The 24,155-nt window shown below is 40.1% G+C and overlaps 1 protein-coding gene across 1 annotated transcript in view; it reads left to right on the forward strand.

Annotated features, from left to right (window-relative positions):
- Window positions 1-2,269: 2,269 nt before the first annotated feature.
- Window positions 2,270-24,155, forward strand: part of LOC107787946 (uncharacterized) — a 33,290-nt gene continuing 11,404 nt past the window's right edge. Inside the window, exons 1-5 of the mRNA XM_075256431.1 lie at window positions 2,270-2,451; window positions 2,535-3,457; window positions 3,554-3,908; window positions 4,264-4,772; window positions 5,218-6,443. Of these exons, the coding sequence (XP_075112532.1) occupies window positions 2,270-2,451; window positions 2,535-3,457; window positions 3,554-3,908; window positions 4,264-4,772; window positions 5,218-6,443 (3,195 nt within the window). The remainder of the gene's footprint in view (window positions 2,452-2,534; window positions 3,458-3,553; window positions 3,909-4,263; window positions 4,773-5,217; window positions 6,444-24,155) is intronic.

A 24,155-nucleotide genomic window follows, 5' to 3' on the forward strand; every position in this document is an offset into this window, starting at 1 on the left:
GCCTCCTCATATAACGCTCGAGGCCTGAAAGCCTCCTCACATCACTCAACATATCCTCACGTATGGCCCTCGGCCTCAATCAGTCCAGAAAATAATCATAAGCCTCTTGGGCATCAGTAAAACAATAGTGCTCAGCTCAACAGCATTATAAATATCATTAAGAGTTGAGTATAAATGTAGCTGAGTTCACAAAATAATATAATTCAATTGGACTGAGTTCAAATAATATTTCAATTCATGAGGAAAATAGTGATGTAAATTCACAAAAGATTTCAGATAATTGGCACGAAGCCCAAATATGGCAATAAGCCCAATCATAGTGAAAAACAATAAATCTTTATCAATTACGCGGTAAAAATATCAACTGGAATGGACCAAGTCACAATCCCCAATAGTAAATGACCTCGCGCTCGTCATACAACGCGTGTCTCATCTCAACACAGCAGTATGTTGTGCAATCCGGGGTTTCAAACCCTGAATGTATCATTAACATCATTACTCACCTCAAGACGGTCCAACGTCTACTCCGCTATGCCCTTGCCTCTCGAATTTACCTCTTCGCGCGTCGAATCTGGTCAAAACCACAACGAATACATTACAATAGGCTAAGGGAATATAAAAGACTCGAAAAATATTGAAATTCACGTAATTCGCAAAACCAGATCCCCGGGCCCACTTCTCGAAAAATTACAAAAGTCATATCACCGGATTCCTCGTCTCGCAACGAGTCCGTAGATATATTATTTACCAAAATCGGAGTTCAAATGACCCCTCAAATCTTCAAATCTTCAAATCTTATTTTCAAATCCCTAGGTCTAAATCTTCAATTTACTCCTCAAAAACATGTAATCTAGTCGGATTATTCGATGATAATTCAATTTATGGAGTAGAAATAATAACAAGTGACTTACCTCAAGATTTCCCAAGATTTCTTGCTAAAAATCGCCCAAAATCCGAGCTTGGAAGTAAAAACAAATGACCAAACTCGGACTGCTGGACATTAAATCTGTCCAGAATTTTTCGGTACTGTTTACGCGGGGCACTGTTCATGCGCGTGAGGTCACTGTTCACTATTCACCCGCGCGGTTACTGTTCACTACTGCAGAAAATACAGCAGCTTTTAAGAAATTTGCAACACAGCCATTTTTCACTAAAATGGCTCTAACTCCATCATACGAACTCGGAATTAGACTATTCTTGTTCCTATGAGTCACAAATAATAATACAAACACAACCCTTCAATCGAAACTCAATTCGGAGCTTGTTTGCCTAGTTCAATACCCATTTCGCTCGTTAAACAATTAACTCACATTTCACATCAAAAACCCAATCGCGACTTGATGAAATTAAACCAAAATTTTCAGATCAGTCCTATAATTCATGATTTAAATTTTGGAAGTCTCGAAATCAAATTTGGATCTCTAGAACTAAAAATAAACCTTTAGATCATTACATTTATGCTCAAAACGACAAAAATCTTCCAAAAATGACCCGTTGGGCATCCGAAACACACCCGAGGCCCCCGGGACCCCGACCAATAATACCAACAATTCCCAAAATACATTACGGACTTGCTCGAGGCCTCAAATCACATCAAACAACGCTAAAATCATGAATCAACCGACAATCCAAGTTTTATGAACTTTAGAATTTTCAACTTCTATTCCCGATGTCGAAACATATCAAATCACGTCCGATTGACTTTAAATTTTGTACACAAGTCCAAAATGACATAACGAAGCTATAGAAATTCTCGAAATTCCATTCCGACCGTCGGATCAAAATTTCACCTATCAACCGGAAATCGCCAAAATACTAACTTCGCCAAAATGAGCTAATTTCTTCACCGGACCTCCAAAATTAATTCTGATGGCGCTCCTAGGCCTTAAATTATCCCCCGAAACTAAACGAATCATTGGAATTCAATTCCGAGCCCTCTAACTCACAAGTCAACGTCCAGTTGACTTTTCCAAACTAATTCTTCCTTAAAGAGACTAATTGTCCCATTTAATACCAAACTCGATCTGAATTGACTCAAATTCACCAAGTACACATATTGAAACATGAATAAGCATTTAACGGGGAATACGGGACGAAAATACAGGAAACGATGGTTCGGGTCGTTACAAATTATAACTTTTAATATCAACATGTTCATATCGTCTTATATTCACATTTATCATTTTGCAATGGTTTTAATATAGGTCCTAAAAGTAGCCATTTTCGAGAAAATATTAGGAGTTATAACTCTATCTTCTCATTTACGTAAATGGGGGGTAAGGTTGATGTCTCTATCAACCAGAAAAGAGGGCCAAGAACGTTCAGATTATGTGGTCAAAACTATCATCAAATTGGGAGCTTACTACCTCCTAAAGGATCTACTCCAAAATTTGCACAGTTATATATATATGACACAGAGAATGAAGTTACAAATAGAATCAATGCTTTCAGGTTAGTCTTATACCTTTATTATATAATACTATGCAAATAACATTTAATTTAAAAACCTTTATTGATATCATATATTTTTTCAGTCGTGGCCAAGATATTAATAAACTTCATGCTGAAATTGTTTCTGATCTAAAACAAACGCTTGATGACAATAATGTTTTGGCAAAGACATTTAGGATGGTCAGAGATCGATTCCAGGAGAATATAGACTCCAATGTTAAGCTCAGATTAATAGGGAAAAGAGGTACTGATGGTAGAAGATACAACTTACCAACAATACCAGAAGTAGCTGCTTTGGTGGTTGGTGATTTTGAAGTTTCTGGAAGTGATCGTGATATCATTATAGAAACACAATTTGGACAGCTACAAAGGATAAATGAACTAAATGCTGCATATTTAGGACTACAATATCCTTTGTTTTTTCCTTATGGTGAAGATGGATACAGAGAGGATATTCCTTTAAGTCATGGCGATGAATCATCGAGAGGAAGGCAATGTGTTAGCATGCGAGAATTTTTCGCTTATAGAATTCAGGAAAGAAAAGATGAAGTTCCCACCATTGTGTCTTCAGGAAGATTATTTCAGCAATTTTTAGTTGATGGTTATACAATGATAGAATCTTCTCGGTTGAAGTTTATCAGGACTCATCAAAAGCAATTAAGAGTTGATTCTTATAAAGTCCTAGCAGATGATATTTTGCATGGTGACATCGATCCTTCATCCCAAGGTAAAAGGATAATTCTACCTTCAAGCTTTACAGGGGGTGCACGATATATGGTTCAGAATTATCAAGATGCTATGGCAATATGTAAATGGGTCAGGTACCCTGATCTTTTTATCACATTTACTTGCAATCCTAAGTGGCCAGAGATTACTAGATTTGTGGAGAGCAGAAACTTGAATCTTGAAGATCGTCCAGACATTTTAAGTAGGTTGTTCAAAATCAAATTGGACCACTTAATAAAGGATTTGAGAGATAATCAAGTTTTTGGACAAGTAAAAGTAGGTACACAACATTTACAATTTATTTTAAATAAACATGATAATTTATATGAATCAGATAATTGTTTTTTTTAATAAACTTGCTTAGTTTCCAATGCAGTGATTTATACCATTGAGTTCCAAAAACGAGGACTACCTCATGCTCATATCTTACTTTTTCTTCACGAGCATAATAAATTTCCATCTGCATCAGATATTGATAGAATAATTTCGGCAGAAATACCAGATAAAGTGGATGATCCTAATTATTACAATGCCGTTAAAAATTTAATGATGCATGGCCCATGTGGTTCTGCTAGGAAATCTTCTCCTTGCATGCTGAATGGTAGATGTACAAAGCACTTTCCTAAAAAGTTTGTTGAGGCCACAACGGTTGATGAAGAAGGGTATCATGTTTATAGAAGAAGGGATAATGGTAGAACAATTATGAAAAATGGTATTGATTTGGATAACAGGTATGTGGTGCCACACAATCGCTTTTTATTATTAAAATATGGTGCTCATATCAATGTTGAGTGGTGCAATCAAACAAGATCCATTAAATATTTATTTAAGTATGTCAATAAAGGTCATGATCGTGCAACTGCTGCTTTTTCTCAAAGTACTCATGACAATGGTTCATCAACCGTTGATGAAATCAACATGTATTATGATTGTCGCTACATATCCCCATGTGAAGCTACTTGGAGAATATTTAAGTTTCCTATTCACCATAGAGAACCATCAGTGGAAAGACTATCATTCCATCTTCCAAATGAACGAAATGTCATTTTTTTCTGATGATGATCCAATTGATAATGTTGCCAATAGACCAACTGTGAAGGAATCAATGTTTTTGGGATGGTTTGAGGCAAACAAAAATTTTCCGGAAGCAAGAGATTTGACTTACGCAGAATTCCCTCTTAAATTTTGGTGGAACCAAAAATTAAAAAAATGGGAAAAGAGGAGAAAATCTGAATTTTCTATTGGGAGGATTTTCTTTGTTACTCCTGGAAGTGGAGAGATATATTATCTTAGATTGTTGTTGAATGTAATCAAAGGTCCAACTTCATATGAACAACTTAGAAGAATTAACAATCATGACTATCTTACTTTTAGAGATGCATGTTATGCACTTAGGTTGTTGGATGACGACAAAGAGTATGTTGATGCTATAAAGGAGGCAAGTACTTGGGGCATGCCATCTTATCTAAGACAGTTATTTGTCATGTTATTGTTATCAAATTCAATGTCACAACCAGAAATTGTTTGGCAATCATCGTGGGAGTTATTGTCAGAAGATATTCTCCGTGAAGAAAGAACATTATTGAGTAATCCAGGTATTAAAAGATAAAATTATTAGATTAATTTTTTTTTAGTGCTATATGTTAAACAAGGAAGAAATATTAATACTTCATAACTTCTATAATATTCTACTTTGTTGAATTTGGTATTCATATAGATGAAGACCACTCTCTGTTTTTAACTATTGATAAAGTCAATTTCATTAATTTTATAATACCGATTTTTTCTCGCTACATTTTGTTTTTATATGTTCTAAACGACATCACAAATTTCAGCTTTTTCTTTTGAGTTATTGTAATACATGTAGTTAAAAGAACTAAAATATAGTACTCTAGATTTATGCTTAGACATGTTATTCTATAACAAATTAATGATCTGTATGCAAAAGCAAACAACCTATATATACATAAAACTACATGGTTGAGTTTTAAATATGAGTATATATTTTATTTTGAACTTTAACATTTTTATGTCATGCAGCGGCAGAGTTAACAGATGATGAATTGAAAAATCGTTGCTTGAAAAAGCTGGACAATATTTTAAAAAGTTGTGGAAAAAGTTTTAACGATTTTCCGACAATGCCAAGACCATATTACAATGAGGAAGAATTTGATGGTGCTAACAGACTAATTAATGAGGAATTGCGCTATAATAGGCGCTCTTTGACACAAGAGCATGAACAATTAATAATGAAATTAACAGTCGAGCAAAAGTCTGTTTATGATAAAATCAGATTTGCAGTGATTGAAGACAAAGGAGGGTTATTCTTTTTATATGGTCATGGAGGAACTGACAAAACTTTTATCTGGAAAACATTGTCTTCTGGCGTACGATCTAAAGGCGATATAGTGATAAATGTTGCTTCAAGTGGTATTGCTTCTCTTTTGTTACCAGGAGGTCAAACTGCACATTCAAGATTTGCGATCCCTCTAAATCCAACTGAAGATTCAACATGCAATATAAAACAAGGTAGTCCTTTAGCAAAGTTGATTGTGAAGGCAAAATTGATCATTTGGGATGAGGCACCAATGATGCATAAATACTGTTTTGAAGCTCTTGATCAAACTCTTAGAGATATTCTAAGATTTAAAGATCCGTCAAATTTAGATCGGCCATTTGGAGGTAAAACAATTGTTCTTGGAGGTGACTTTAGACAAATTTTGCCTGTAATTATAAAAGGTACTAGGCAAGAGATTGTTAAAGCAACTCTAAATTCTTCATATTTGTGGCCCCACTGTCAGATTTTAAAGGTAACAACAAATATGAGATTGCAAGAAAATAGATCTGGTGCAGATTTGGATGATTTAAAACAATTTTCTGATTGGATCTTGGCAATAGGTGATGGAAATATTGGATGTTCCATTGATGGCATTGAGAAAGTAGAAATACCCGACGATCTTCTCATACATAATTGTGATGATCCAATATCTGGAATTGTAGAAAGTACATATTCTGATTTCTTGAGACATTTCACAGATATAAAATACCTTCAAGAAAGAGCAATTGTTGCACCAACACTTCAGATGATGGAATCGGTGAATGATTACATGGTTTCTCTCAACAATAGCCAGGATAAATCATATTTAAGTTCGGATACAATTTGTATGTCTGATCATGCATTTACATCTTTGGAACATGTACATACACCTGAATTCCTAAATAGTATTAAATGTTCAGGTATTCCAAATCACTCTATCACTTTGAAGGTAGGTGTTCCTATGATGTTGTTAAGAAATATAGATCAATCGTCGGGATTGTGTAATGGTACTGTCACACCTCCTTTTTGCGCGCCCGGCCCCGAAGGGTTAAAATGCGCGGGTGGAGTTTTTCCAATTTAAGTGACAATATTCGAAATGGGATTATTTATTTAATTCAGAGTCGCCACTTGGGAAAGGTTTGGCTTTTGGTGTCCCAAGTCACCGGTTTATCTTGAATCCCAAATCGAGGAAATTTTCGACTTTTCCAAATGAAGTCTGCGAACCAGAAATTCTGAGTAAGGAATTCTGTTGACCCGAGGGAAGGTGTTAGGCACCCTCGAATCCCGTGGTTCTAGCACGGTCGCTTAAGTTGTTATAATGGCTAAATATCTGATTTAAATATATGTTGTGACTTATGTGCTTTTATTGAGTTTTAACCGCTTTTATTATTATCATTTTTATTTTTTATAGAATTGCAACGTCGTGAAAATATATCTCGAACCACGTCACAATCAATGCACCCGTAGTTGTTAATACATTTCGACTCCGTTGAGATTTGAATTTGGGTCACATAAATGCGCACCTGAATTTAAAAATGTAATTTGCATAGGGTTGGATACTTTTCAGTCCCATCAACAGAAAGTGAGGCCGGGTTGCTGGCATGTATATGATTTCCTCGATAGGTGACCATCCGAGCGTCCATTGGATTTGGCTGGCAGTGAGAGTTCGGAGAAATGAGGTCCATGATGTGACTCCCTCAGGTAAATTGAGCCCTTTGATTCTCGTGTAGAATTCTCCAATACAAGTTTTCTCTGGCGAACCATAACCCACAAGTGAGGAGCGATGACATAAATGATCGGTCATCCATACTTGCAACAGTAGGTTACATCCTTCGAAGAAGTCACCCCTGGCTCGACAAACAGTGAGAGCCTGGAAAATGTCAGCCATAATCATAGGCGCCAGAGTACTTTTTTCTTGGGTAAGCAAAGTACTGACAACCCCAGTTATTCTTAGATCGATGTTGCCGTCCTTCCTTGGGAACACTATAAGACCTAAGAAAGCCGTCATGAAAGCCAATTGCCTGTGTTCGTCCCATTTTTGTCGGTTGCCTTTACTACATAGTTTGAAATCCGGCTTATTGAACCCACCCTCATGACCGTATCTAGCATACATGAGATGGAGACTGCAGAAGCCTTTGGCAAGATCTGGATGGTGAAATGTTCGGGGTATTTTCAGAAAGTCCAAAAATCGGTGTACCGTGACGGCTCTAGGTGCAATCAAGTACTTGAACCTTAACGGAGCTTCATCACCCCCAATGTATCCCGCTATTTCCTCCAGCGTCGGGGTGAGTTCGAAGTCTGAAAAATGGAATACATTGTGCGCCGAGTCCCAGTAAGTGACCAATGATCTGATAATATCACCCCGAGGCTGAATGTCTAGTAAATCCGGGAGATTTTTCAGATATTTCCTCACTTTGCCTTGCCCTTCTTTGCCTAAGTCGTTCCACCATAATCGCAACTCAAAAGGGATCTTGGTCATTATTGAAAACGATTCATTTTGTATCGTGCTCATCCTGCACATTTATTTAAGGCGATAAACTTTATTAAACTCAAAAAATTAAAATTATCTAGATTTTTTTTTGAAAACGGGAGGTTGGACCCGCCGAGGGTTGCCTACGTATCTCACCCCGTGCGAGAATCAAACCGGCGTAGTTCGGTCATAGAGAAAATTAAATAAACCTAGTAATCAAGAATAAGCATTTTTATTGTTTTTGGAGAAAGATAAATACTAAAAAAAATATTTTTTTTTTGTTTTTTTTTGCACTATTTGGACTATTAGTCCGAATTTATAAAAGGGTATTACAAAAGAAACAACACATTTTTGAATTATGAGTTTTCCATTTTTTTTTATTTTTTTTTTAAATAAATACCCTTTTTTTCTTAAAAGAAAAGAAACAATTTTTATATGTTTTTTTTTATCAGACTAAAAGGCAACTTTTGGTTTTATTTTTTTTCTTTTTTTTTTAGAAAAATTCCGACGAGGTTTCGACACTACTTGGACATTGGTTTTATTTTTCCAAAATAAGTAATTATCTCCCTACGCTGCTATTTTTCTTTTTTTTAGAAACCGATCAACATGCGGAACCGAAGCAAATAAATGCGCAAAACAAATAAGATGCAGCAGGGTGGCCTTTTCATTTCTGGTTGCTTGTCCTAGACGGACCCAACCCCTGTGTTGAGCCCCCTAAGTCGAATGCAACATGATGCAAATAAGCGTTCCTACTAGGGATCCGGCATGAAGTCGAGTTATACTAGGTTTAAACCTTGGTATTTGTTCTAGACTGTGTACCCGAGCGGACAACTCGAGTCGAGGAGGGGCAACTTACCGGGAACCAAAAGGCCGTCCGGCTTCGTAACTTATCCGTCCTCTTTCTTATTTCGGGTATTGACACTAACAGAATAGGGAGTCTCGACCAGCGAGCTTCTCCCCGGAGGTGAAGAGAGAAAGGTTTCGGCATAGTTTATATACAGTTCAGATAATATCAAAGCGGTAAAAGACAATATTTAGCACGTTATGCAAAAATATGTAATAAAGATCAGATAATAAAGCCAAATATAACAGTTATTCTAAGCTCGAATTCTTGAACCCTGAACCAGAGATTCTGGGTTCGTCCCCAGCAGAGTCGCCAGAGCTGTCACACCTCCTTTTTGCGCGCCCGGCCCCGAAGGGTTAAAATGCGCGGGTGGAGTTTTTCCAATTTAAGTGACAATATTCGAAATGGGATTATTTATTTAATTCAGAGTCGCCACTTGGGAAAGGTTTGGCTTTTGGTGTCCCAAGTCACCGGTTTATCTTGAATCCCAAATCGAGGAAATTTTCGACTTTTCCAAATGAAGTCTGCGAACCAGAAATTCTGAGTAAGGAATTCTGTTGACCCGAGGGAAGGTGTTAGGAACCCTCGAATCCCGTGGTTCTAGCACGGTCGCTTAAGTTGTTATAATGGCTAAATATCTGATTTAAATATATGTTGTGACTTATGTGCTTTTATTGAGTTTTAACCGCTTTTATTATTATCATTTTTATTTTTTATAGAATTGCAACGTCGTGAAAATGTATCTCGAACCACGTCACAATCAATGCACCCGTAGTTGTTAACACATTTCGACTCCGTTGAGATTTGAATTTGGGTCACATAAATGCGCACCCGAATTTAAAAATGTAATTTGATTAAGTCGCGCCTAGAGAATCTAACGCGTTATTGTCTTCGGGGAGGGCAGTGGAATTCACTAAACAGCCCGTCCCAAATTCTAAGTATTTATTATGACCAATTATCGAGGGCCCCGCAATTTGCCTTTTTATTCGGCGAGGCTTGTCTTATTATTTTTAGAAAGGTATCCTACAGTGACTACATTTCTATTATTTTTATTTCCAGAGATAGAAGAAAGGAAAGTGTGTGTGCTAATTGAAGTATATACTTCAGCTTAAACCAAACTCCTGTCAATTTTTGATTGATTACTTTTAAAGTAAAAAATGTCATGCCTTTTACGAAAATGATTTGGTCGAATAAAAGATTACATATGAGATAGATGAAATGCAATACTTAATCCGAACATTTCTTAATTTGAACTTAACTGAACTTATTTGAACTAGGTTAAAGGATAACTGGCGAAGTAAAATGCTTTAATTTGACAAGGAATCATATACGAGTTAGCGAAATACAACGTTTAATCTGAGCATTTCTTGTATTGAACTTGACCAAACTTATATGGACTAGTCTTACTAGAAAAAAAAACTAAATGAAACAGAAAACAGTATTGTGTAAAGTCGAAATATGCATACTTATACTAACAGACAATTGTCGAGCTCAAATACAAAGAGGTGAAACTCAGTCGGCTATCAGTATACTCTTTTAAACTATTGAAACATAAGCTAAATCAATTTCCACAAGGCCTGTTAATGTACTATGAATATTACGGCAAATGCTTGAACTTTTTCAACCTTTTTCATTTCATGCTTTCAAACTGTTCCAATTACATCAATATGGGACTTGAAATGTGTATCTGAAAATGCTGAAAGTGCAACGGAGAAGAAGAAGAAGATGGGAATCAGCAGCAGCAAAAAGGCAGAATTAAAAGTAGCAGCAGGACAAAAATGTAGCAGCAATAGCGAGCAAGATAGCAGCAGCAATCAGAGCAGCACAACAGAAAGGATTCTGTTGCGAGGTGGAACTAGAGTTGAAGGAGAAACAACTCGATGAAACAGCACACAGTGCGATACTCCAGACAGTCCAATTCCGGAATATACCAAATGTAGCAGAACACTAACAATAATCTTGATTGAAATTTAGAAGAAAGAACACTGCCTAACGTATTGACAATAAATGAACTTCAGACAAACAAGACCAAGTTTTTGATTTCTTAATATGTTTTCTCTCTTTCTTGCTCTCTTTCTATTCCTGTCAACTCTCTCTTTTCTTTCTATCTTCACAGTGTGTGTGTCTCCTTTTTTTTTCTCTTTTTACCTTCAGAAAATCCAGTCCCCCCTTAAACTCCTCACCTCCCCCTCTTATAGGCCTCAACACTATCCCTATTAAACAGCCTGTTCAGACTATTACCATACCCCTCCCATGTGCCTTTAAACTTTTCAGTTCCACTTTAGTTAATTAGGTATAAAAACCCCATCATTCCTTGGCAGATTTAGCTTTTCCATTTTATTTAACTAAAAGCAAGTATGGGCAGTAGGATATGTTGACAGCATATGCTGTCAAACCATTTTAAAATTAAACAAGGACCTTTATGCAGGCCACAGGTTGTGCACAAAGCACATGAGGTGCACCAATGCACATGAGGTGCACTAATGCAAATGCTGTGCAAGAGTGCACATGCCCTCCAATTCAGCATTTAAACCAAACATCCCTTTTACATTACTGATCCAAATCAACAGCTATAAGTAAACAAAATTGTTTCTCAATTGATTCAAAAAATGTTCGACAAAAGCAAATCGATTTGCTATGCTCAGATAGTTGTTCATGTCGACTCGACTATATTAGCATTAACGTACACAATCGTAGCCAAAAATCAGACATTCAGAAGTATGGGACACATGACTCGACTTATACTGATTAAAATAGAATGGTACTTCGAGGAATCAGTTAGTCAGTACAAATTGGAATACAACCAATACGCATGCCGTATCAGAATAGGAGGAGAGGGATTCAGACAAACACAGATGTTCAAACAAAGTGGACAAACAAAAGTTGATAAAAATTAAAACAAATATGAACAGTCTTTTAAAACAAATCATACGGACTAAAAACAAATAAAGGAAAAGAAAGCAGACTTACCTTAAAACTTGAAAAGTTTAACAGTTTGAACTTGGATTTGGACAAACTTTCTTAAGGCTGAATGGACTTTAATCGAAGTGTTTCTCAGATGAGAAACACTTTGATTGAAGTCCATTAGACCTTAATCTCTTCGGTTGAACCGGTATGAACCAGTGACGAAGGACACAAAACCTTTCAAATTTAGATCTGGGATTCAGGCTTCCCTGATCAGATTCGGACCAAACCAAGTATGGTTTGGTCACGAGGGGGTCTGGTGAGTATCTGGTGTGAAGCTAGGGTTGAACCGTGTAGATCGAGTTTTGACTCGAACCTTCAAATGAAGATTCGAGAAGGTGGGGAGGGATTCGAACTACAGGGTTAATGGATTCATGCTCAGGATGGCAAGGGGGTTCTAGGGTGTTAAGGGGAAGGTCACCGGCGTCCATGCCGCCGGTTTTCATGGTGGAGGATACAGGGGCGGCTCTAGGGTTTGATGGGGATGAGGTTGAAGACGGGAGCTGGGGTATCTGATGGGGGGCAGGGTAAGGTTATAGGCTTATATATGGAATAGGCGGCTGATCTCAACCATCGGATTAACTGGAATCAATGGCTTGGATCTAAAGGCCTCGGGGAAACGATGTCGTTTCAACTAAAGGGGGTTCGGGTTGGTCCGGGTGGAAACGGGTCGGGTTCTGTTCGTGGGTATAGGAAATGTGATCTTGGCCGTTGATCAATTTGAGATCAACGGCCCAGATCAACCTGTACCAAAATGACGTCGTTTGGATTCTCTGGGCATCAGGTGGTGTTGGACCGGGCAGGTCTTGGTTTTGGGCTGTTTGTTTGGGCCAATTTTGTTAAAATTGGCCCAAGTCCGGGAGGGAAAGGGGTCCTTTCAATATATATTTTTTTTCTTTTTTTTTCTTATTTATTTTAAAACTAAGCCAAAAAATCAAATTAAAATTAAACACACACTCAATACAATTATTTGCACACACACTAAAATATTTCAAAACAGGTAAAGTTAATCAAAATAAAATCACGGACGAAGATGCCCATTCGTGATTTTCTTATTCAACGACCAGATTACGGTTCGAATTATGCAGGACACATATATTTTTTGAATTTTGTTTTAATAAAGTAAATAAATAAAAATCGGCCGAAGTCACAAATAAATTAACAAGGTGTCGCACAGAAATCCAAAATTTGTACAGCAGGGCCAATTATTATTTTTTATTTCCTTTTGGAGCGATTGTCGTGCGAAACAAAAATCACGTGCTCACAGCTGCCCCTCTTTATTCGGAAACACGAAGGGTTTTCGTGCAAAGATAAAGTGAGCGTGTATGAGCGATTTTTGCCTATAGACCACTCCGTATGAAGCATGTTTTTAAAAGATCTGACCGAATCTTGCTTCAAAGGTTTCCTACATATCCTGGGCTAAATAGGAATCAGGTCAATGTAGTTCGGGAAGTTTTGGTAGCTGGGACTACCATGGGATTGCAATGCTTGCTGCTACTGCTGCTGTTGTTGTCACTGCTACGTCACTGACCGCCTTATTACAACCAAACGAAAATTAGAAACTGAACTAACTACTTATATGTATGTCAACTGCTAGTTACAAGATTCCTATCTATGATTCTTTTACGACTTGATCTTGGGTCTTAGCTGATTCTGCTTGTAGACTCTGATCTGAATCTTGATGCTTGCGAGTTGCGGCGACTTGTTTAATCTCCGGGATACCGAATAAAATGTGACTGGCAGAGTTCAGGACCTTAGTCAAATGTTGGAGTCGATCTGCTTTCCCTTTACTCTGATATCTCGGGATATCTTCTTTTGTCTTTCTTCTTCTTTGATTCCGAACTGGGATTTATCTCGTGGGTCATTTCGATCCATGTGTCTCGAGGTCAGACCTGCGGGAGAAAACAAACAAACGAACGAAATTTTCTGCCCCAGTTTCACTAGGAAAATTTCGTTAATTATTCACCAGGAAGTTCATAAAATTGATGAAAGAGGATATACATGTTCAGTTCAGGGCTGGAGCCCTAACACCGGCTAGCTGGGGAGAGGTTCAGTTTGGGGTTTAAAAACCCTAACGCCGAACAAAGGAAGAATTCAGTTTAGGGTTTAAAACCCTAATGCTGATTGCATGGAAAAGCTCAGTTTAGGGTTTAAAACCCTAATGCTGGTTGGAAGAAAAAGTTCAGTTTAGGGTTTAAAACCCTAATGCTGACTAAATGGAAAATTCAGTTTAGGGTTTAAAACCCTAATGCTGATTGCATGGAAAAGCTCAGTTTAGAGTTTAAAACTCTAATGCTGGCTGAAAGGAAAAAGTTTAGTTTAGGGTTTAAAACCCTAATGCTGACTAGAAGGAAAATTTAGTTTAGGGTTTAAAACCCTAATGCTGATTTCATGGAAAAGCTCAGTTTAGAGTTTAAAACTCTAATGCTGGCTGAAAGGAAAAAGTTCAGTTTAGGGTTTAAAACCCTAATGCTGACTAAAAGGAAAATTCAATTTAGGGTTTAAAACCCTAATGCTGATTGCATGGAAAAGCTCAGTTTAGAGTTTAAAACTCTAACGCTGGCTGAAAGGGAAAAGTTCAGTTTAGGGTTTAAAACCCTAATGCTGACTAAAAGGAAAATTCAGTTTAGGGTTTAAAACCCTAATACTGATTGCATGGAAAAGCTCAGTTTAGAGTTTAAAACTCTAATGCTGGCTGAAAAGGAAAAGTTTAGTTTAGGGTTTAAAACCCCAATGCTGACTAAAAGGAAAATTCAGTTTAGGGTTTAAAACCCTAATGCTGATTGCATGGAAAAGCTCAGTTTAGGGTTTAAAACCCTAATGTTGGCTGAATGGAAAAGAATTCAGTTTAGGGTTTAAAACCCTAATGCTGATTAAAGGAAAAATTCAGTTTAGGGTTTAAAACCCTAATGCTGATTGCATGGAAAAGCTCAGTTTAGAGTTTAAAACTCTAACGCTGGCTGAAAGGGAAAAGTTCATTTTAGGGTTTAAAACCCTAATGCTGACTAAAAGGAAAATTCAGTTTAGGGTTTAAAACCCTAATACTAATTGCATGGAAAAGCTCAGTTTAGAGTTTAAAACTCTAATGCTGGCTGAAAGGAAAAGTTCAGTTTAGGGTTTAAAACCCCAATGCTGACTAAAAGGAAAATTCAGTTTAGGGTTTAAAACCCTAATGCTGATTGCATGGAAAAGCTCAGTTTAGGGTTTAAAACCCTAATGCTGGCTGAATGGAAAAGAATTCAGTTTAGGGTTTAAAACCCTAATGCTGATTAAAGGAAAAATTCAGTTTAGGGTTTAAAACCCTAATGTTGATTGCATGGAAAAGCTCAGTTTAGAGTTTAAAACTCTAATGCTGGCTGAAAGGAAAAGGTTCAGTTTAGGGTTTAAAACCCTAATGCTGATTAAAGGAAAAATTCAGTTTAGGGTTTAAAACCCTAATGCTGATTGCATGGAAAAGCTCAGTTTAGAGTTTAAAACTCTAACGCTGGCTGAAAGGGAAAAGTTCAGTTTAGGGTTTAAAACCCTAATGCTGACTAAAAGGAAAATTCAGTTTAGGGTTTAAAACCCTAATGCTGATCGCATGGAAAAGCTCAATTTAGAGTTTAAAACTCTAATGCTGGCTGAAAGGAAAAGGTTCAGTTTAGGGTTTAAAACCCTAATGCTGATTGCATGGAAAGCTCAGTTTAGAGTTTAAAACTCTAATGCTGGCTGAAAGGAAAAAGTTCAGTTTAGGGTTTAAAACCCTAATGCTGACTGCATGAAAAAGCTCAGTTTAGAGTTTAAAACTCTAATGCTGGCTGAAAGGAAAAGGTTCAGTTTAGGGTTTAAAACCCTAATGCTGATTGCATGGAAAGCTCAGTTTAGAATTTAAAACTCTAATGTTGGCTGAAAGGAAAAAGTTCAGTTTAGGGTTTAAAACCCTAATGCTGACTGCATGAAAAAGCTCAGTTCAGAGTTTAAAACTCTAATGCTGGCTGAACGGAAAAAAATTCAGTTTAGGGTTTAAAACCCTAATGCTGATTAAAGGAAAAGGGTCAGTTTAGGGTTTAAAACCCTAATACTGACTAAAGGAAAAATTCAGTTTAGGGTTTAAAACCCTAAGGCTAATTAAAAGAAAAATTCAGTTTAGGGTCTAAAACCCTAATGCTGATTAAAAGGAACATTCAGTTTAGGGTTTAAAACCCTAATGTTGATTGGCTGGGGATAAAGCTTGAGAATACTACACGACCTATTTTTGAGTTTTCTCGTTTTAATAGAAGGAAAAAGGGAGTTTTGCGGGAACTTACCTTTTGAGTGAATTCCTTATTGCCAAAATGTTTCTTGTACCCGTGTACCTTCTTCTTTGGGCGACACCTGCTTCTAGCACGGTTGTCTTGGATTAACACCTGTTTCAACTTCTCAGACAAAGAACAATTGTTAGTTCGGAAATGACGGTTGGTTCGGTGACCTTGATCGTTCCCAATTGCTCCGTTGCGTCTTTACTTCTGTTGCGAAGTCCCGCCATTGATTCGATTCGAATGGCGAAACCTTTAGACTGCTCAGGCTTGTATTTCCGGATTCTGTGATGATTTGCCTCGTGAGGCCCCCTTTTTTTGTGTCTCGTTTTGATTGAGGGTTCTCAACGGGGGTTTCATTGGAGGTGTTCTGTGGGAATTTATACAAAAAAAAACGCTCTGTGGGGGAAATGTTTACAAAATGGATCCTTTTGTGCGGATTCTGTACAATGGGGTGTGCTGGGTTTTTATTTCAAAACGGGTTTCCCAGGGTTTGTTGGGGTAAGCTTGTTGGGGAATATTTACAAAAGGACTCGCTGGGGATGTGTTGATGAAATTCCAACGGGGATTTTTTTTTTTTTATTATTTTTTTTCTTTTATACTGGGGAGACTTTGTGGGAGATTGTACACAAGAGAAACTCTGTGGGGTTTTGTACAGGGGGAGGCTCTGTGGGGATTTGTCCGAAGGTGGACTTGCTGGGGAAGATTCCAAGGTTTCATTCTTTTTCCTTTACTCCGGAACACCATCAAACGTCATGATTCATCATGCTTGGGTAATCATATCAACGAGATGAGGTGCTTTCCCTCATGAGACGGGATTCCGTGCAAACAAACCTGCCACCTGTCCTTTCCGGTGTGTCCTGAACTCGGGGTTAAAATGCGAAAGGGATTCGAAAAGAAAACAAAGAAAGGGAAAAACAAATCAGAAAAGGAATACCCTTTTCGGGATGAGAAAGACTTATCTGAGGAAGATAACGCTGGCTTTAAATGACATGACATGCTTTTTGGACTGGACGTTTGACCTTCTAAAAGCTTGCGTTTTCCTGAACCAGAACAGATCTGTGATTCCAAAACCGGTGGAACTTTGCCGAGACCTTCTTGGGGTGGCGTCATTCCCTTTCGGCCAACAGCGCCCTTTGCGGGTTTTCGCTGGCTGACCTCTCTCATTTCTCTTCCTGTCATCGCTTGACAGCACTCTTTGCGAGTTTTTACTAAACAAGCTCTCTCATTTTGGTTTCTCTACTCCCGTCGCCTCGTGGTGCCTGAAGGTTTTCACCGCCGAGACTCTCTCATTTTATCTCTCTCGATTCAGAATGTGCTGGTCTCCATTTGTGACGTTTATTGGTTCCCCATCATATTTGGTAATTGATTTGAAGGCTTGTGCTTGGTAAAGAGAGGTAGATGATACTAACTCCTAAACTGCTCGACGTGCCCCAGTTTCAATTTCAGGGTGAATGGGATTTTATTGTTGGTGTGACTGAACCTCAAGGAGAGGCTGCCTACGTATCCATTCGGAATCAAGTCAAACGTAGTTCAGGCCTCAATCAATGTTTGTTTTGTTTTTCTTCTTCTTTTTTTTTGTTTTGTAAGCGGCTCAAAAGTTGGTAGAGAGAATTGGGTAGTTATTTTTTTTTTTGGGGGGGGGAGTAGTGGGGAATAAACACCTTCGCCATTTTCAACGTGTCAGGACTATTGGAGTATGATTTAGACGTAGTACCTCTTGACCGCATCTGCATTTACTGCTGTGTCGGGGTCATTTCCTTCGAGATCACCTAAATACAATGCTCCTCTTGGCAATATTTTCCTTACGATGTATGGGCCTTTCCAATTTGGGGCAAACTTTCTTTTTGCTTCTTCATGATGCGGCAGAATACGCCTCAGTACCAGCTGACCTACTTCGAAATTCCGGGGTCGGACTTTCTTGTTGTAAGCACGGGCCATCCTTCGTTGGTATAACTGTCCATGACAAACTGCAGCCATCTGCTTTTCATCAATCAACGTCAATTGCTCTAACCGAGTCTTAACCCACTCGCTGTCCTCGATTTCTGCTTCGACAATGATTCGAAGCGAAGGAATTTCTACCTCTGCCGGTATTACAGCCTCGGTCCCATAAACCAAAAGATAAGGAGTCGCTCCCACCGATGTGCGTACCGTAGTGCGGTACCCCAATAATGCAAAAGGTAACTGCTCATGCCACTGTCGGGAACTTTGTATTGTCTTCCTCAAAATCTTCTTGATGTTTTTATTTGCAGCTTCCACAGCACCATTGGCTTTTGGCCGATAAGGAGTGGAATTCCTGTGTGTTATCTTGAATTGCTCACACACATCTCCCATCAAGTGACTGTTCAAGTTTGCCGCATTATCTGTAATGATAGTCGCAGGAATATCGAAGCGACATATAAGATTTGAGTGTACAAAATCCACTACAGCTTTCTTGGTGACCGACTTGAGAGTGACAGCCTCTACCCATTTCGTAAAGTAGTCTATGGCAACTAGTATAAACCTGTGTCCGTTTGAGGCCTTTGGTTCAATCGGTCCAATGACGTCCATGCCCCAGGCGACAAATGGCCATGGTGCGGACATGGGATGCAGTTCCGTGGGAGGTGCATGAATCAAATCACCGTGCACCTGACACTGATGACACTTCCGAACGAAACTAAAGCAATCCTTTTCCATGGTCATCCAGTAATAACCTGCTCGGAGGATTTTCTTCGCTAAGACATACCCGTTCATGTGAGGTCCGCACACACCTGCGTGTACTTCGTGCATGATCTTTCTCGCTTCCTCGATATCGACACATCTTAAGAGATTGAGGTCCGGAGTCCTCTTATATAACAATTCATCGCTCAAAAAGAAACCACTTGCATGTCGCCTAATGGTCCTCTTTTGATCTCCAGTAGCGTGCTCGGGGTATTCTTGCGTCTTCAGGAACCTCTTGATGTCATGGTACCAAGGCTGCGTATTTGATCCCGCCTCGATTACACTGCAGTAACCGTGTCTTTCCTTGATTTGGATTTCCAAAGGATCGACGTGGGCGTTGCCCGGGTAGGGTAGCATAGAAGCCAGAGTAGCAAGTGCATCTGCCAGTTCATTGTGACACCTCGGAATATACCTGAACTCTATTGAGGTAAAGCGCTTGCTGAGGTCCTCTACATGTTGTCGGTATGGGATAAGCTTGACATCCCGAGTTTCCCACTCGCCTTGAACTTGCCGGATGATCAGGTCAGAATCTCCCATAATCAGTAAGTCTTTGACATCCTGATCGATTGCCATATGTATGCCCATAATGCAGGCTTCATATTCAGCTGTATTATTTGTGCAGAAGAAACGAAGTCTAGCTGTGGCGGGATAATGCTGACCGGCAGGTGAGATCAAAATTGCCCCAATCCCTATACCCTTGGCGTTCACGGCTCCGTCAAAGAACATCTTCCAAACATGAGCTTCCTCCGAGATCACTTCTACGGTGTTTACCTCTTCATCTGGAAAGTAAGTATCTAATGGCTGGTATTCCTCATCGACCGGGTTTTCGGCCAAATGATCTGCTAACGCCTGGGCTTTCATTGTCGTGCGAGTGACATAAACTATGTCGAATTCCGTAAGCAAGATTTGCCATTTAGCCAGTCTCCCAGTAGGCATTGGTTTCTGAAATATATATTTCAAGGGATCCAACCTGCTTATGAGGAATGTAGTGTGGGCTTGGAGATAATGCCTCAGCTTTTGAGCAACCCATGTGAGAGCGCAGCATGTCTTTTCCAACAGAGTGTATTTGGCCTCGTAGCTGGTGAATTTCTTGCTCAGGTAGTAGATCGCCTGCTCCCTTTTCCCGGTTACGTCGTGTTGCCCGAGGACGCAGCCAAAAGAGTTCTCCAAGACTGTCAGATACAAGAAAAGTGGCCTCCCTGGTTCTGGAGGGACCAAGACTGGGGGATTCGAAAGGTACTCTTTGACTTTATCAAAGGCTTCTTGACACTCCGTTGTCCACTTAATCGCCGCATCTTTTCTTAACAACTTGAATATGGGCTCACACGTGCTTGTCAGCTGGGCAATAAATCGACTGATGTAGTTCAGCCTGCCCAAAAGACTCATCACGTCTTTCTTCGTTCTCGGGGGAGGTAGATCTTTGATAGATTTTATCTTAGTCGGATCTAGCTCGATACCTCTCCTGCTTACGATGAAACCCAAAAGTTTACCCGACGGAACTCCGAAAGCGCATTTGGCTGGATTTAGCTTCAAGTCATACTTCCTTAGCCTCTCGAAGAATTTCCTCAAGTCTTGGATGTGATTATCCTGCGTCCTGGACTTGACTATTACATCGTCCACGTACACCTCTATTTCCTGATGCATCATGTCATGGAAAATGGCGGTCATGGCCCTCATGTAAGTAGCCCCAGCATTCTTTAGACCAAATGGCATGACCCGATAACAGTAGGTGCCCCAAGGCGTGGTGAAAGCGGTTTTCTCGGCATCCTCTTCATCCATCAGTACTGATGATACCCAGCATAACAATCTACAAAAGACTGTATCTCGTGTTTGGCACAATTATCAACGAGGATGTGGATGTTGGGCAGCGGGAAATTATCTTTGGGACTTGCTCTGTTCAGATCTCGGTAATCTACACATACCCGAGTTTTCCCGTCCTTTTTCGGTACTGGAACCACATTCGCCAACCATGTTGTATATTGGACTACCCGGATCACTCCTGTTTTCAGTTGCTTGGTGATCTCCTCTTTAATTTTGTCACTGACCTCGATTTTGAACTTTCGTTGCTTTTGTTGAACCGGAGGACAATCAGGATGAATCGGCAATTTGTGAACCACTAGATCGACACCTAGTCCCGGCATGTCATCATATGACCAAGCAAACACGTCTTTGAATTCGAAAAGAAGTTGAATTATCGCCTCTCTCGTTTTCTTGTCCGTGTGAATGCTTATCTTGGTCTCCCGGATTTCTTCCGGGGTTCCTAAATTTACCGGTTCAGTGTCATTTAGATTCGGCTTAGGTTTATTCTCAAAATATTCCAACTCTCGGTTTATCTCCCTAAAAGCCTCTTCTGCATCATATTCTGGTTCTGGGTTCATTAATTCGCAGTTAAATAGCTCATTGTGATCTGGGCGTGAAGTCCGCGAGCATGTCATATTTAAAGCCGCATTATTAGGACTGAAAAGGAAGATGAAAGGAAAACTAATAAAAATCAGAACAAAGAAATAATAGGAAAGCAATGATGATTTTTTTTTGTATATTTTCTTTGGAAAATTGGAAGACAACAACGTTTACAACTAGGAACAACAATTGAAAAGAAGAAAACGTTCAAGTCATGTCCCGGAGATAACTTGTGATACAGGAAAGGTGGCAGGACAGGTCTACCCGGACTTCCGTCTAGTTGGGAATGGCGTGATCTCCCAATTTTGGAGTTTGGCGTTTGGCCCCATGTACATCATCTCAGCAGTGCTCGTGCCTTCGCCTGGTTGAACCATGTGGACCTCGTAGAGCATCTCCCTCATTGTCCCACATATTTCCTCGATTTCCTCAGCTGTGAAGACCTCATCATCTTCTTCTTCAGCGTACCTTGGCCTGACGAAAGTCGCATGTAAATCCGGCAGTGGTTGAGGCAACTTCCAGCCCTCATTTCTCCTTTTCTTTGCCCATTTTTCGTCTGCTGGAGTAGGTTTGAAACCTAGTCCAAAAGGTTTCTTGATGACTGGTAAAGTAATGGGTTCCGTCATTCCCTGAAGGGTTCGTCCAAGCCCCTTCCCTGGCCTAAATCCGTGTCGGATCATCTCTTTGGCCACCATAACCGAAGCGTTAGACAAGAAAGGCTGGGGGCAAGGTACTCCCTCTTCGTGCTGCTCTGCCAATACCACCTCGAAAGCTTGATAGACCGTATGCTCGCTCCCTTCTCTTGGTTCAAGATACGGGATGGATGGGTCCCGATAAATGGCATGTTCGTCTTCCCCATGGACCACGATCTCTTGGTCTTCATACTCGAACTTCACCATCTGGTGAAGAGTAGAAGGCACGGCTCCTGCCGCATGGATCCAAGGCCTGCCAAGGAGGAAATTGTAAGATGTGTCCATGTCGATCACTTGGAAAGTGACTCGAAATTCGACTGGTCCTATGACCAGCAGTAGGTCTATTTCTCCCATGGTGTCTCTCTTGATACCATCGAAAGCTCTTACGCAGACATTGTTGGGTCGGATTCTTCCGGTCCCAATTTCCATTCTCTGTAGCGTGGAGAGCGGGCAAATGTCAACGCCTGAACCTCCATCCAACATTACTCACTTGACATAGTAGTCCTCGCATTTGACTGTTAAATGCAAAGCCTTGTTGTGTGCTGCTCCTTCCGGGGGTAGATCTTTCTCGCTGAAGGAGATTTGGTTGACGGCGAAGAATCTTTCTGTCATCCGCTCTAATTGTTCAACCGAGGTTTCAACCGGCACATATGCCTCATTCAGGGTCTTTAGTAAGATCTTTTGATGCTCGCCGACCTTGTCAATAATGATAGCATGGACACCTGCTCAGGGTGCTTGCGCAGCTGATCTATCACTTCGTAATCCGGCATCTTCATTTGTTGGAAGAACACTTCCGCCTCTTCAACACTCACAGGCTTCTTCGGAGGAAAGCGCCTTTGTGTGGCGTTGTTCAGTTCTTGGGTATTTGAGTACCCTCTAATGAAAGTATTTTCCGGAAGTTCTCCCACGACCTCTTTTCCTTTGTACATCACCAAGGTCTTTTGATAATTCCACGGCACTGTGGTCGGGTTGGTCATTGGCTTTTGTGGCACGCGTCCGATAACCACTGGCTCATTCAGCCGAGGTGGTTGAATCGTCCCCCGGACCACATAGGCCCCTTTTGGCACATACATAGGTTTTGTCTTTTTGATCCCGGATCTCTGCGTCTTCTCAGCTTGACCTCGCGGTACGTAAAGAACTCCGCCCTTTGCTGGTACCACTTTTTTTTCCACCTTCTTTTCAGACTTGCTCTCTGCGACCTTGGCCTCCTCCCCTTTTTCTGATTTTTGGTCTATTTCAGGCCTCTTCCCTGTGTCGACAATGGCAATTATGGCTTTTAAAGCAGGGTCGAACTCTTTGTCTTCACAAATCATGCCGATCAACGGCCCATTATTGTGAGCGGGCAATGGATTGTTTGTTACATTCGGATCTCCTCGTCCCTTAGCACTATTTTCCCCTGCTCTATCAAATTTTCGACCACTCTTTTCAATGACCAGCAGTCGTTTGTATCATGTCCCTCGGCCCCTGAATGATAGGCGCATCTGACTCCGGCTTTGTAAGAAGGAGATGTCGGGTTTTGCCTTGTTTGAGGGATAGGTTGCAAGAAACCCAACTGGACCAACTTTGGGAACAAAGTTGAGTATGGCTCACCGATGGGCGTGAAAGTCCGCCGTCGAGGTGGCTCTTGGGGGCGGTAGTTATTCTGCGGGGGTTGTGGGTTATAGTGGTTGCGGTAGTGAGGCTGATTTCTGGGAGGTGGAGCTGGGCCTCGGTTGGCTTGTTGTGGTGGATGGTTATAAGGTTGGGCATTCATGACCATATAAGGTTGATGAGCATATGCCGAATTTGAATGGGGGTAATAGTGTTGTGGGGCTCTTCCCGGAAAATGGGGCCTGGGATAACGATACTCCCTTGCTTCAGAGGCTGCCATAGTCGTTTCTTCTTTCTTCTTCCCCCTTGTTGTTCCTCCAGACCCACTTTGGACGGCCTAGGAGGTTGCCCTTATGGCTGCTTGACTCAAAATCCTTCCCGTTTTCAAACCGTTCTCCACCATCTCTCCAATCTTGATCGCTTCCGCGAATGGCTTACCCATGGCCGACATCATGTTCTGGAAATAGTCAGACTCTTGAGCCTGGAGAAAGGTAGTGACCATTTCCACTTCATCCATGGGAGGCTTCACTCTCGATGCCTGTTCACGCCACTTAATAGCATACTCTCTAAAGCTTTCTGAAGGCTTCTTCTTCAAATTTGAAAGAGAGTTTCGGTCTGGCACAATGTCGATGTTATACTGGAATTGTTTTACAAAATCTCTGGCGAGATCATCCCATATATGCCATCGGGACATTTCCTGATCCATATACCATTCCGAGGCTATCCCTAC

This window comes from Nicotiana tabacum, chromosome 6 (assembly GCF_000715075.1).
Source record: "Nicotiana tabacum cultivar K326 chromosome 6, ASM71507v2, whole genome shotgun sequence".
NCBI lineage: Eukaryota > Viridiplantae > Streptophyta > Magnoliopsida > Solanales > Solanaceae > Nicotiana > Nicotiana tabacum.